Here is a 15247-nt window from a genome sequence, read left to right on the forward strand (position 1 = left end):
CGCAGCAACAACCACAGACGTGTTGACTCTACACACGTGAGGTAGAAGGAAACCGGAAATGTAGTAATTGGAATTTCAAAATAAAGCAGGTCTATCATATACCAAATTCAAACACGGACAGAAGTCGGACGTGTAGTCCCATCAGTTCCACCTTAAATGAAAAGAAATACGCACGTCCCCCCCTCCAGAGGACTACATTTTGAACTCTGAGTAAACCTCTTGTCAGTTTCGTTAGTTTTTTCTTTTTTTGTGGCTTAAACCGGAAGTTACACGCACTCGCTTGTGCTTAACGTTACAAGTTGAAAATTGGTGTTAAAACAATTCTGTAATGTTTGTTCAGTTGTGCCTCGATCGCATCTGTAATGAAGGAATAGGGTCAAGACGACGCCACTGACACCGTCTTGAAGTTTAAGCAGAAATGTGTGGAGAGGAGAGAACAGGTTTGACTCGATGCCACTTTACGTTGTCAGACAAGCTATTTTCTTCACAAGTCTGCTGTGACTTAACAGCAAGAGAGACCGTCAAACATGATGGAATAATTCACAAGTTATGTATGAGTTAACAGCGGTCCAGCTTTAGCATTAGCATTGGTTAGCATCAACATTATGCTAACTTCACTTCAGAGTCAAACCTCTGACACGAGTCGTTGTATCTGCCTCGTTCTTTTTGTCTCATCCTGCATATCGACAACAGCCGCTAAGGGAACTCACCATAATTTGTAGAAAACACATCAAACCTCGGCTGTGTGTCCCCACATATCAGTTCCACCTTTCTGTCCATTACCTTCCCAGCTTAGCCAAACTAGTTACTGCACTATTAGCTTGATGTTGCCAAGTGAACCAAGTTGTAACAAACTGAAAGGTGTAATTTTTTTTTCAGGTGAACTTAATCATGAGTTGACTTAATAAATTTATGAAAATCTTGTCCAGACAATGTTTTATCATTTTGATTTAGCTTATTTTATACATGCGATATGAAATGGAAAGTTTCCGATTTTATAGTGCGATTAATGCGATAGTGCCTGGTTGCCGTGGGTCCTGGCAATTTTAATTTGTCATAAATTGATGATGTTTTTAAAAATAAAATATTAGCGATGTATCTTAAAACTTAAGTTGTGTTTTTTATGGCGATCTATAACTTGCTGAGAGGATGTGGTTGATAGAAATTAAGACTTTATCCAAATGTTTTAGAATAAAAGAACTGTTTTCAGTATGTATACAATGTGAATATCATAGAAAACTTCATCTGTGATCAACATAAACAGTATTGGTACTATTACCGCATCCTATAAACCACTTAATTGTAAAATATCAAACTTTGACTGTTTTTACTTAAACAATTAATTGTTTTGTGTATTTTAGTTTCCACCCTCAGAGGTGACGGCCTCAGAGACCAGTGATGGTAAGCACCACTCTTCCTTACCATGATTTTTACTAAACATGCATGCTGTGGTCTTCATCCAAATCACTAATTGTGTATTTATTTATTTAGAAAGTAAATGTCTAATTGACCTAAATTTATTTGTTTCCGGTTTTTAGAAGCAATGAGAAGGCTAGTTCTAACCCACAGAGCTGAGCAGACAGGAAAAGAAGTGAAAAGCTACAGGAACGTTTTACATGAACTGTTTCAAGCTGTTGTCAAACTTCCTGATGAGTGAGTTACATAAAACCATACAAGTACTATTTTACTAGTTTCTGATCAGTTGGATGCAGTGAGTGAGATACGATTTTAGATAGTTTTAGAGTTGGCAGTGATATTGACCTGAGTTGGGACGCCACGATGACTCCCCTTCAGGACTCTCAGGGGCTGTTTACAGAAACAGGTATGTAGTGCTAGAAGTAAAAAAATGTTTTATCCGTAATTTTAGATCCAAAACTTTCTTCTTCTTCTTCTTCTTTACATTGCGAGCTTTCAAAATCTGCAGCTTTCAGTTTAGTTTAGGAAAAAAAATGCCTGAATATTCATGTTACCTTGATGCTCCTCTCTTTGTCAAGATGTGACTTTGCCTTCCTGCCTGGCTGGTAGACCTGGGTCCCAGGAAACTGAGGTTCATGAGATGAGAGCTCACAAATTATCTGACTGCTGCCGGTCGCCATCTTCATTATTCGCCAGTGTTTACCCAGAGATGATAACCATCTATAAACAGCTGAAGGTGAAAGAGATGAACCACTACATTGACATTTTATATAAACCAGATGAGTCAATATATATCTTAAAATATTAGAAACAATAAAGGTTTACATAATACAGACACATTTTCAAGCGTATGCTCAAGCTCGTATGCAGTGGGTATTACAATACAAGGTATATTAACATCGACAAATGTGCGTGTTCTGTGTGTCCAGGCAGAGCGACAAAGCCAACAGCAGTGGGAGAGGGAGCTGCGAGAGCGAGAGTTGAGGCTGAAAGGACGGGAGGAGGCTCTGGACCGGCTGACAGATTTGGAGGAGATGCTCAATACTCGCATGCAGACAATAGAGGAGGTCAGAATAATGTTCACTTCATCTTCCAGTTCCAGTCAAGGTTGCATTCTGGGAGAACAAACTTGTTTCCAGAATGCAACTCTGGGATCTTCCTGGGTGTTGATGTGAAAATTACTATTTAACTGAATGGTACTTGTCACATCAACATGTGTTGTGTTCTCTAGCGCCGCTTTGTGGCTGTAGGAAACGAGATTCGTACGCTTGTGTATGCAGTAGTCTGCTCCTTCATGCAAAATCCAAATCTTGTTTCATCTCACCTCTAACTCCCTCGCACACGAACGAGGGCCCGCTCAGTTCCGCTTGCTATACGTCAGGTTTGTCTCACCTTGGCAGAGGTGTGTGCTCTCCAAATGCAGTGACGAGTTCTGAGCAATGTCCTGCCTCAAAACCTAGTCTAAATGTGCATTTAATACAATAGGAATAATCTTATATAATCAAGCCATGTGCTGTAGTGTGTGCCTATGGACACTTCAGTTACTTAAATTAATGCCAGTGCTTTCAAGAAATACACAATAAAAGAAAAGGTAATGATCCAGCCTGAACTAGTCATTGTTAGCCCACTAGATCAAATGATCAGACTAATTTTAAAAGAGATATTTCTGTCCTATTGTCTGCCATCCATTTCTTCCATCTTCCATCTGTTATGGTGAGGTTATTGTTTATAGCATCATTCTGTGTTCGCTTGTGTGTCCGTTTGTGTGTGTGTCCAATCAGAAACACCAGCGGAAGCTGAACCAGATGCAGGATCTCCTTCGACAGAAGAATAAGGAGAACCGGAGGCTCAAGTCCAGCTTTGACTTGATCAAGACTATGAATGACAACATGAAAAGACAGGTTAGACCAGTGCACACACTGTTCATGGGAACTGATAAGATTTTATTGATATCAACGCCATGACTAATGCTGCATATTGCTCCGATTCTTACTTGTTCCACTGTGTTTTCTGATCTGGTTTCTATGTGAGGGGGAAAAAAAGGCCTACACATGTTTAAATGTGCACCATTCAGTCCAGACACAGGACCACACACACCCTTTCTGTGGGAAGGCGCGCTTTGGATTTTGTGCCATCGCTGCCTGTGCTGAATTTTTCTGTGCGCTGACATTTATTTAAAAGTCCACTTGTCTCCCTAGAAATATTCGCAGAAAGCCAGATGTTGTTTGTTCAGACACACTACCGAGCTTCTGCAAACAATGATTAACTAGAGCACACATATTCTCTTCTCAGCTGTTTGGGAACATCCTGGTTTCTCACTTAACTTTGATAACAATGGACAAAGGCAGGAGGATCGGATGGAGAACGGTCACAATTGTATGTGTGTGCCATTAGACCACTGGTGTAGATTCAAGACTTTGCTTGGTGGTGTTTTGCAATATGCAGCTTTCAGGAAAAAAAACATGCCAGCATCAATACAAGCAACCAAAATGATCATAGAGCTTAAAATTTGTTGTAATGGGAAAAACATGTAAATAGAAATTCTTCTTTTTGAACAGGAATTCTACTGACGCCTTGGTGTTGTTGTTTTTTTAGAGCTGAAAATTGGTTTTGTGCATAGTGTGTTAATTGTCTCTTGCAGCTGGCAAAGTAAGATCCAAAATGGAGACTTAAGCCTCTTATCTTTTTTTAATCTATTCACTATTTTTGACATGAGGAAGATTAAAAAAAGTAACTGATCAATGGAGAAGAAGGTAGTAGTATGACCTGAGACCAGAAGAGGGCGCTATGGTACAGGCCTTTTGTATAACAGTGACATGAAAGAGTATATATTGGACCTTTTTTTGGGGGGGACGGACGACAACAACACATTGACATTTAGTGTTTCTAAATCAACAGGTGAATGAGATCAGTGAACAGAATAGGAAACTGGAAAACCAGTCAAAGAGGGTCCAGGCTCGACTTGAAAACCTTCAGGTAACAAACTATTCACAAACTTCCTTAAATGCTTTTGGTGGTCAAAGAACAAATCAGTATGATTTAAGCTAGTCTCTCAAAACCCACGATGGGCTGACTGGTATAGTAATTGCAAATGAAACAAGTATGATAATGAATATTGTTTACAGCACTGAAATAATCTGTGTTTGTTAAAGACTTGCACGTACAGGAATTATTACCTCTTATTTAGTTGTATCATTCATTATTGTATCATTCATTATTTGCGGGGTTGTGTCCTGTGTTTTTCTAGAGGAAATACGAGCACGGCTTTGCATCCAGAGACTGTCATAAAAGAAGCACAGACTGTATTAATCCGCCCAAAAAAGGGAGAGCTGCTGCCTCTGGAAAACCCAGCAGCAGCGAGGTGCGTCACAGTCATTATGTATGTGTCGGCCTGTGTCTGTATTTCCTTTACATTTGGCTGTAAAAATAGGTTGGCAGCCAGTCTCTCCGCAAATCTCACATACCCTGCCAGGTGAAAAAATAAATCATTGTTTGTTCTGCATTTGGAAAATGTTACTGTTTTTATTCATATAGCACCAGCTGGACCATTCATTCTCCGATCAGACTTCATCTGACTTTTATAACCTTAATCTTAACAGATAATAAAACTCAGCAACTGAAATTAGAGTTCCTATCCTGAGACAAAACATTTGCAGTTTTACTTATTTCACCATCTTTCCTTCAGGACCGTGCCAGTCAGTCCTCACTGAAGCTCCTGGCCCTCCTTCTCGACTGGATTCTTGACAGACAGATGTTCTCATTCATAGCAGGAAGGGAAGGGACACACGTAGACCTGGAGGTTACACTCAAGGAGAGATGCCTTAAGGTGGTCACTGAAGCCTCATGTTCTTTTCACATGGGAAACCAAACCAGCTAGTATCCAAGTAGTGGATGGGTGCACTGGGCAGGCGTACTGGTTGGTGGTATGCTAGGCTGGTGCAGTCCCGAGAGAATCACTGTTGGTGTGTGCGAATCCTACTCATGCCTTGAGCTTACCAGGATAGAAAAAGAGCTCATTTTGGTTGTGGTGCACGACTCCCACCTGTATGATATTTTGAATACTAGAACTTAGTTGGGGGCAAGGGAAGTGTTTTGGCAAGTAAAATATCAAATGAATTCCCTGTTTCCTGACTGTCTCTCACTTTGAAAGCTGACAGAAAGGTGCAAAGGTTGTTGACTGGATCTCAAAATCCTCCTGCAAAGTCAAATACTCGCATTGGCTCCTTTTTTCTTTTTTTTTTTAGACATATAATTTAATTCACATATGATTCACTAATAATTACAGCTGAGCTCATTAAATGTTGGCTATTACCATCGTTACATCACCTAATCACATACTGCCTCAGCTGCTCTAGACAGGCTCTCATTGATAGTAGATGTGAGGCAGGAGACAACAGGACAGAACATAGATCTCTTCCTGTCTGAAATCATCGTGTAATCATAGAGCTTACGTCGTTGAGAACTGAAAGCTAATTGGTCGTTCGATTGCAACATCAGCACGCAGCATTCTTCACCATTTTGGACTAAAGAGCTTATCGAATAAATGTGCTAATGTATGGTTATTCTTCCAGAGCTTAGTGGCAACTTTTTTGTTTGTACAGTTTCTTCTTGGTCATCCATCAACGTTAGTCTGTGCTCTTATATGGAAGTATTCAGTACTAAAAGGGTAGTGGTGCAGCCCCATCTTTTTCCTCTATGTTCTTTGGGATGGAACGGCAAGGCCTGATGGCACATTTACATACAACACATTCTTCCTCAGGTGCTGCCCCTCTTAGTGGATCAGCTTCGTCAGAATCCTTTGTCAGAACCTGGGCTCCTCCTGAACCTCCTTCGCCTCATCCACTGGGTTTTGAGATGCATTGAAAGTAACACACAGGTACACCTTTGACATGTCTGGGATTTCTGCAGTTGAACTGGGGGACGTCATACACGTGTAGTCATTATCACAATTCAGTACTTCTGACCTGTCATTTCGGGGTACATCATTTGAAAGAGCCTCTTTTATCCCTGAATGTTTTGAAATTAATGCTTTTCAGCAGCACCCTCTTTTCTAACAGATTATCATGGCTTTCAGAATTCAACAACACATAAATTTGAGATCACCTCCTATTTAGGAATGTTTTTAAATCTGTGGTCTGCACGAGTGATATTCTCTAAGCAGGGAACTGCTCGGTTGTTTGACAGAATAAGGCCACAGAAACCAAATACACAGCTGCAAATCTGAGATCTACAAATTGACTTCAAACTGGGAATATCCACTTTATCTCTGCATCTCCCTTCACTGCTGCTTCAGTGTTTTGTCCTGAGGTCCTTCCATCTTGTGTTCAGCTGAGAAGTATGGTAATCCAAAGTGCCCTGCCTCTCCCTGTATGTGTAGCTTCATGTAGCTTCATGGGCTTCTAGTACATCTTTATGGGCTCTTTTAACAGACTAAGATTTGACATAGACCATACACAAGGTAGTGTTTCCCAGATTGCTTGCTTGGGGATGCAGCCGAAACCTCAGAAGCTGCAGAGCCTCAAGCATTATTGCCACTGTCACCAGTATCAGTCACAGCTGATTAAATCATAGCTTCGCAGTTGCTTTTTGTGCAGGGACATGCATTTTGTGTGGTCTTTTTTCTTTTTAAGAAAACACACCTTAAAAACCATTTAGTAGGTTTTTTTTGGTTCTTAGATTTGTTGACTAGCTGCTATTCTCATCATTGTTTAAAGGCTCAAGCCGCAGTCCCGAGCCAATAACAATGCCGTGAGCTCATGCTTTGACCCGAGCATTCTGGCATCAATGACCTCACCCCTAGCCTGCAGCCTTAAACCTTAGCTAGGCCACCATCCACAGCTCACAGCTTCCAAGCATCGCGCCTCTTCCTCAGCCTCTCTGGTGGGTCCTGCCATGTTTGTTTGTCAGGCCACGTTGAATCTGCTCAGTGACACGCTTGATCTTCAACTAGAATCACATGCTCCCTTATTGTTGCAGCATGTGTTTTGAGACTTAAAATCAACCAGGCTAGAATGCATACATGGAGAAAGAGCGTTGATTTTAAGCCCGGGGACCCCATGGAGCCAGTGGAGACTTCGGGGAGATGTAATATAAACTGAAAGATGGCTATGGTGAATTTGAAAAACACCAGCTGTTAAAGGCTTAGGAAATGCGTAAATCTTGGATGCTAGCTGTTGTTCACTGTACTGATTTATTGGTTCCATCTATTTTTTGGAGAAGCCGCCTGCTGGCTCTCTGTCAGGCTGAATTTGTTTTTTTCAGCCGTTGACTAATATCCGCGTTGGCATATCATTCCTTTTTTTTTGCTGTTATATAACAAAAGTAAATAAGAGCAGGCCCAGTTGAGAGTTTTTGTGAAATGACCACTGTGCGTGTATTTATGGTATGTCCTTGTGTGTATTTTGCACAGCATGTGGTTCTGTTTGCCACTCTGCAACGGCTTGGAGAGGCAGTGTCAAACCCCCCTTGCCAGTCAACAGTTCCCCAGTCTGAAGATCCAGACCTCTCCAAGACCTATGGTGGGCTTGCTGGAAACCCCTGCAGGAACTGGCCTCTTTACCGAAGCCCCTGTTCTCACAGTCGCATCCTCTCCATCCTCATCGTCTTTCGTACTGTCACACAAGGTATCTGGAAAATGCCAATAAATGTTCAATTGATAAATGAACAAGTTCAGTAGTAGAGTTAAAAGAACAAGTTGGGCAGGATGTAATTAGCAACGCCGCTGCAAAGACGAGCAAGTACCAAGTCAAGAGGCAAACTGAAGATGCTAAATAGACTTAGCTGTGAATGAGAAGGAGCGTTAATGTTGAGTTCATTCGTTAGTTTCTAGTACAAGAGGCGAAATATGGCTGGGTAAAACTAATCGGGTGCAAATGAAGATATCATTTAGGCTCCTGGCAGAGCAGTCAAAGAAGTTAGTGTATGTCAGCTCTTCATAAGGTGCTTGTGCAGTCTCACCAGCTGGCAGGGTTTGGTGCACTTACTGATAAAATGACAAGAGGATCCTTCCATTACATGCGCGTAGTCTCAATCGCTACTGCAGGGAATTTGGGTGCGATCACTGTAGCTGAGGAACATCGAGCTTTTTGCAACATCCGAATTTTGGTCCCTCATCTTTCTTGGTACAATATGACTTTAGTTCAATCAGTGTGTGTAGCCTAAATATCCCAACCTTTTTTTAAATTTGTAAAACTCTTCTCTGAAATGACCTCCCATCTGCTTTTAAAGCTCAAGGCTTCTTTCAGCACATCTCTACTCTCCATCAATCTGCACAACAGGTTTGCTCTCTCCCCTCGTCTGATTTATGGGAACCAGATTGAGCATAGATGATAGATGGTTCTTCTCTTGCTGGCACTCCTGCATAATATGTACCACTGTGAGTTGGAGCTAAATCAAAATCAGTCCTAAATGTGAAAGAGCTTTTATCCCATGTCAGCTTGTGTAAATCTGCACCTTTGGACATTTGAAAAGCATTTTTCCCAGATCTCCAGAAATTCCAGCATTTCCCAAGCATATGCTATACTTGGGCATTGGGCCCAAGTGGATGAAAACCCGCCTGGGTATAAAAACCATCTTCAACAGATCACTTATAAACAAACTGCAGACCCCCTGATGCTGCTTTATGGGAAGATTGGCACCAATATTTTTTGAAAAACCTGGAGCTAGTGTGAAACTTCATCATTACAACAGCTACATATTGTAACTCGATCTCTCACCCGATCAGCTGTTGTCCCATTCCTAGGTAATGCTCCAGCCACAAATGATTTTCCCATGGATTGTTCTTCATGCAAAATTATGTAATTTTCTTTTTGTAGGGTTTTATGTACCCGCGAAAGTGGCTGAGATGTAAAAGCAAACTCTGCAACAATTTCTCCGTGTGTTTTCTCGGGTTTGTCGTTAGCTGATGTGCTGGCCCGGGCTCTGGACAGCCTCCATTCCACGCTAACGTGTGAGGAGAGTCGAGGCCTGTTCATTCGCTATGGAGGAGTCCAGGCGTTGTTGCCGGTGCTGCAGGGGGGCTTCGGAGGGCAACACTCACCCATTGATATCCTGATGAAGCTTACAGAGGAGTCTCGTAAGTTGTCAGAACGTGTATTTTGAAAACCTGACAAACTGTCAGTAGCATCTCTCTCTTTACCTCTACCTCATACTGTATGTCTGATAAAGATGATGTCATGCATTTGACTTACTCTGTAATTACCTCAAGCTTATTCATTCATTTTATCTGCCACAACAAATGCCACAGACTGACAAGGTGGCTACCAAAGCACGACAGGCATTGCAACTATTGACCCTCAAGGGGAACTTTTGAACAATCAGTTGGTTCAGATTTGGTGGTTAAGATCAGTATGACCACATGTTCGTTGTTACTCCTGCATTGACAATATTCCACATGAATGTCTAAGAAAATGAAGTGATGATGTGATGACTATGTATATTTATATCATCGTAACATCATATTGTTCTGCAAACACTTTATTTTTGGCCGGAAAGGTGGTACAGGGCAATATTTATTGTTTTGAAGGTATTAAGACGGTATAATTCCGTATGCTTGGAAGAAGCTTGAAAGCTAGCTACCCTTCTATCATTGATTTATAGATTTTCTTTACATCACTATTTACTTTGATTATGTACCAGCTCCTTTGTGAGTTGAGCTCATAAAAGCTTGGACTTCCACCACCCCGTGACTTTTCTAAAGGAGGGCTTAAGACTTGATTGACGAGAGAGCAGCTGCTTGGCTTTGCCTTGCCTGGAAAGGCGAGTTCAGCAGGGTTATGAGCCATATCATTTAAGAGCTCTGTATGCTAATGGACAGCAGAGCCATATGCCAGAGCCCTGTGTGTGTGTATGTCTGCAGTTGTGTGTGTCAAGGGGACTGTTAAGTCTAGAAATGCTCGCTAATTATTGTGTTTTATGAGCAGTAATGATGGGTGAGGAAGAGGGAGAGCGAGGCTTACACCTGAAGGTTGCCAGTAAAGGAAAACAAAAAGGTCTAATTGTACAAAATTCACACACACATGATGTCTGTGGTCATACTGCAACAGCTATGTGTTATGTAGAGTCCCATGCTGTACCAGTTACGCAGCACATCCTGTGAACAGTGCATTCACGGATCACAAAAAACCCACATATACACAAACATGCAGTAAAAGCACTTTACAGGCTTTGACTGATGTCAGATAATATTGGGTTCTCTACAAATTGTTTAATGCAGTGTTTTCACAACTTTCATGGCGACAAAACGCCTGGACCCACTTGCTGTGTGTGTTTGCTTTCTTTCCATGGTCACCTCTGGAGAGGAGAGTGTGATGCTGTGTGTTTTAGTGGTGTTGCAGTAATGAAAAGCCCTCACTGACCTGCCCAAATCACATTAGGATCGACCGAACAGCAGTGGAAGGAACCATCTTTGACTTCATTAGAAACTTGTCAAGCCACAAATACCTAACTAAATAAATGAGGACCGCTTTGTGTCAGAGTGATAAATAATTCAATAAACTCAACATGAAACTCAAAGTTTGTATGACATACATAATACATATTCGGCTCAACATCCGAGTTTTGATGAGTATGTGAGAGCATGATGTTCTGCTGAAGCAGCCATGACCACAACTTTTAATGAGCCTGGATTTTTGTAACTCTGAATTTAATCATTAGTAGGAGAATATCCTGAAGCGTGTTCATCTGAAGCTGTGACATCTTGAAAGTTCTGCTTTTCTGAGACAACCATACGGCAGTCATCATGCATTTGTGAGACTGAAACGATCCCATTAATGTTTTATTTTTTGGGAAATTTTATGGACTAAATGATAGTCAGTACTATCCCCATCTTGTATCTTCTCACAAAAGTGTTATGCTACATGTTTGTCACCAAGCTGACAAACATGTTGTCCATCCGTTCAAGGTTTTAGATTACTGAACAGTAACTACAGCCTGGTAGGCAATGAAGCATTATATATATATATATATATATATATATATATATATATATATATATATATATACATTTAAGTGTAAGCCGGCTGTCTGCGCATGTTTATTAAATCCCACATAGCCTTTTCTTATTTTCCTCTTGTTACTTTGCGGCACAACAAATATAAGAGAGAGAGAGTGAGGGAGAGAGAAAAGACATTTGTGCATCAGGCCTGTCTTTGTGGTTACTTAACACATCTTTGGCCACAACTGGAGAATTTACATGCTACTTATGACCAAATTTCATCCGTATTTAATCCAAGTGGTGACATTTTATATCGAAAAGATCCAAGGGCAACTTTAGTCATAATCTTTTGCAAAAACTCTTTTCTGGCCGTTTCTCAGAGACATATCAGTACTTCTTTGAGGGAATATTGATGAGCTTCAGTTTGCCAAAAAAAACCCAAAAAACTTTTTATTAGATTCCTTTTAAGTCTGTACTACATAGCCTAGATACCCATGGCTGGTAAGCGGAGTTGTTGGCAAGGCAGTCATTCTGTTTTTTCTTTTTACCTTGAGATGAAGTGATGTGATCGTTTATGACCAAACACCAATTGCTTTTTATGCTCCTGCTGTAATCACATGGTACCCTTCTTATTTGAACCTGATTCTATTTTTACCCCTTCAATGTTATGCTGTGATTCGATGCCAGCAGTACAGCTGTACTGGCCAAAAAAAGACCAAAAAAAAAACAAAAAAAACCCTCTGTTGCTCAGATTGTATTCCCTCACCATCGTGCATGCTTAAAGCGAGTGTGTTTTTGGAGGAACGGGAAAGCAAGTTTAGCAGAAACAAATGTTTACGAGGAACTGACTTATTTTAGTTTATAAGGTCCACATTTGTTTTCGTTAAAGCAAAAAATGTGCAACATACGTCTGTGTTGATCAATGCTGTTTGATCTCTGTGTTCGTGTTGGATTACGCAGTGGAGGTCAGATTAAAGAGTGATACAATGATCATCACTGCAGCCGGCATCTGTATCCCTGTCCCACTCAGTTTGATCAGCAGAGTCTTTTATGGGTTGTTTGTGTATGCAGAAATCCAGGGAGTATGGACAGAATGAACTTGATCTCTTCAGAATTCTACATGTTGAAAACAAATATGTGTTCTACATTACCGCTCTTGTTTTGATCAGCTTTACTCAGATCACGTATTTCTTCTTGCAGGCCACCTAAATCCTTTCTTGGACGCGTGTAGCTGTGAGGAATTTTTCCAAATGGCATACCGGCTTCTTAAAAACCCCCATCTGGATCTCCTGTCTCTTGAGAAACTCTCCATCATTCTACAGAAGCTGTCAGGCATCAGGTACGGTCAACCCCAAGATTGATGTGATACTTTGAACAAGGATTAATACGCCTCTGATTGAAGCAAGTACATTTTTACATGCGCCAACATATTTTCCCTGTTGCGTATTATAATAGTGAGGGTAAAAAATATGCAAAGGCAAAAAGCAAACATCTTTTTTTTTTTTTCCCCCAAAGAATGGGATTTTTTTTGTGGCAGCAGCTGACGGACGCTGTGGTGGGGTTGCACCTTTCTAGGGTCCGTGTTTAATATCTAGAGTGTCCCAAAAAATCCATTGTGAAAATCCCATATGCTATTTGTTGAGGTCCTGATGCTAACATCCAGCTTGGCCCACTTTTACCAACGACCCAGAGTCCCTTTGAGAAAGGGCCCTCAAATGGGATTCACGGGGTTTGGTGCTAGAACCGTGAATGAAAGTATTGAGCGACTTTTCTTCTGCTGTTGGGAACGTGTCAGAAAGGTTTTCTTCCTGAGGCAGGCGCACATGTTCTGTGGGCTCTAAGCTGTGTTGTTAGGCTGTTTTACTCAAACAAGAATTAAAGTGCTGTCTGACTGTTAAAGTGTCATTTGTGACCTTCAGGCGTGCAGCTTGTATCCAGCCAAAGCTATCTTGTATAGTACCATGTCTGTGTAAAACAGTTGTATAAGTCAGCTGTGACTGAATCTTTTAATATGTTCCATCACTGCCTTCAGACTGAAAAATGGCTTCATTCCTTTGATTTTGGTCCAGGAAGAACCGACATCTGTTTGGCCTGTCCTCTGTCCACCACCAGATACAAGAACTTCATCACAGAATCAACCAGGCAAACACCTTCCTCCACCTCAACCTCAGGTCCATCCTCCACAACCTCAAATAACATTCACCCACACGTCATTCATGGTGGTTAAAAGGTCTCTCAAGAATATTCCACCTTGGGCAGGATGACAAACATGAATTCATGATGTTAATTTTCCATCAGATCAACAGTCTGTTGATGTGTGGCACAGAAGTCCTCCTGGATTCAGGGATGAGCTGATTAGAGACTTTGGTGGTCAATGTCCATTGCCTCTGCTATAGACCGTATAGAAGAAGTGGACAACACTGGACTCCAATCTCAAAGTCATTTGTATGGCAAACATACACTTTCAGTTGGGAACTTGTCACATTTCGGTTCTGTGTGTGTGTGTGTGTGTGTAGTAGTAGTTTCTGATATGGGAGTGATTTTTACACCTGTAATGTCCTGCGTCTACCAACATCCTCAGTGCACCTTTGTGAGCGCCGCACCAATGGAACGCATCCTTTCGGTATCTGTAATACGGTACCTGTATCTATAACACAGGGATGAAGAATGGGGAAGCAAATGTGAGAAGAAGGGTAATTTTTGTGTCACACTTTTGTGTCCCTCGCTGCTGCAGTGTTCGGAGGTCTCTGATTTTCTAGTGCTAAAAAAGCTTGCCAGTGGCTAATGGGTGTCTCATGTTCTCTGAGAAAGAGAGGCTGTGACTGTGAAGCTTTTTAATGGCAATAAACAAAAAGAACTGAAGGTCATTATGTTTGGACAGCATATGAAATGCTGAAATCCATGTGTTTGTCTCGTTGTTTATTATAAATCAAGGGTGGGTTGATGGGTAATGTTCTCAGTATGGGACACGCTGGTGGTGGTGGAGACTGGAAAAATTGGAGCTGATATTTAAAACGTACTTGTCCTCAGCTGCTCTGGCTTTTAAAGAGATGCATCTACTGTTTTAAAGAGACTTTTACAGTGAGAATAACTAGAAGTCGCTGCTGGTGTTTATGCATCAATATTTGATTTGATGCTGAACTTATAGGGATCATATGTTTATTTTAGACAACAAATATGACGTGTGTTTGTCTTGGTTGGAATTGATGAGCCTCAAAATTTGATCTAGGATTAGTTCTGGCTCATAATATTTTCTCATTTCTAACAATGGATTCACAATTACTTATATGTGTGTGTGTGTGTGTGTGTGTGTGTGTGTGTGTGTGTGTGTGTGTGTGTGTGTGTGTGTATAAATGTATGTATGTACACATACATTTATATATAGATATATAAATATACGTGTGTATATATACACGTATATGTATAAAATATATACAAATATGTGTATGTGTATATATGCACATGTGTATATACTGTATATAATTATTATATATACTGATATATACACATACATTCATATACACATACATTTATCTATATATCTAACGATAGTTGTACTGAATCAGCCACACACTTCATTAGGTGAGCTCCTGCGGAGCCCCGTCCCATTTGGCCGTTTCAAGGATGGAACAGGTCATTTTCACTCGGCCCAACATTGTGACACTTAATATTTTAATCACCTGTTGAGGGGGGAAAAAAAACATTCAAGTTTTTGCCAAATAGCAACCTGTCTTAGACAATGGTGAGAGGAATTGCGTGCTTGCAGACTCCTGGAAACTGTATCTGTGTCAAATTGAACACTTCATCTACTGTTGGAAACAAAACATTTATTGGTTTAAAAACTCCTACCGCACTGCCGTAAATCAACCATCCTCAAACTCTAGAAAGCTATGGCCT

At 40.9% G+C, this 15247-nt stretch overlaps 1 protein-coding gene and 1 long non-coding RNA gene across 13 annotated transcripts in view; one reads left to right on the plus strand and one right to left on the minus strand.

Moving 5' to 3' along the window:
• The window catches only part of LOC147251899 (uncharacterized), a 29555-nt gene extending 28728 nt beyond the window's left edge, over positions 1-827 (minus strand). For 2 of the 3 annotated variants that reach the window (XR_015118711.1, XR_015118709.1), the window contains exon 1: positions 711-807. This is a non-coding gene — a long non-coding RNA (uncharacterized LOC147251899). Of the gene's footprint in view, positions 1-710 lie in introns of all 3 variants that reach the window. The other variant, XR_015118710.1, reaches the window with a different exon arrangement.
• ccdc138 (coiled-coil domain containing 138) overlaps positions 187-15247 on the plus strand; it is a 34653-nt gene continuing 19592 nt past the window's right edge. Inside the window, exons 1-16 of one of the 10 annotated variants that reach the window (XM_086219867.1) lie at positions 187-221; positions 341-440; positions 1362-1401; positions 1539-1653; positions 1733-1822; positions 1995-2152; positions 2346-2483; positions 3198-3317; positions 4315-4392; positions 4664-4777; positions 5102-5242; positions 6176-6292; positions 7826-8039; positions 9317-9490; positions 12551-12689; positions 13420-13521. In XM_086219867.1, the coding sequence (XP_086075993.1) occupies positions 1617-1653; positions 1733-1822; positions 1995-2152; positions 2346-2483; positions 3198-3317; positions 4315-4392; positions 4664-4777; positions 5102-5242; positions 6176-6292; positions 7826-8039; positions 9317-9490; positions 12551-12689; positions 13420-13521 (1622 nt within the window). In that variant the 5' untranslated portion in view covers positions 187-221; positions 341-440; positions 1362-1401; positions 1539-1616. The other 9 variants (XM_086219868.1, XM_086219870.1, XM_086219866.1 and 6 more) reach the window with 9 other exon arrangements.

This window comes from Aulostomus chinensis, chromosome 12, assembly GCF_037954235.1.
Source record: "Aulostomus chinensis isolate RoL2024-O1b breed Wild chromosome 12, RoL_Achi_v1.0, whole genome shotgun sequence".
NCBI lineage: Eukaryota > Metazoa > Chordata > Actinopteri > Syngnathiformes > Aulostomidae > Aulostomus > Aulostomus chinensis.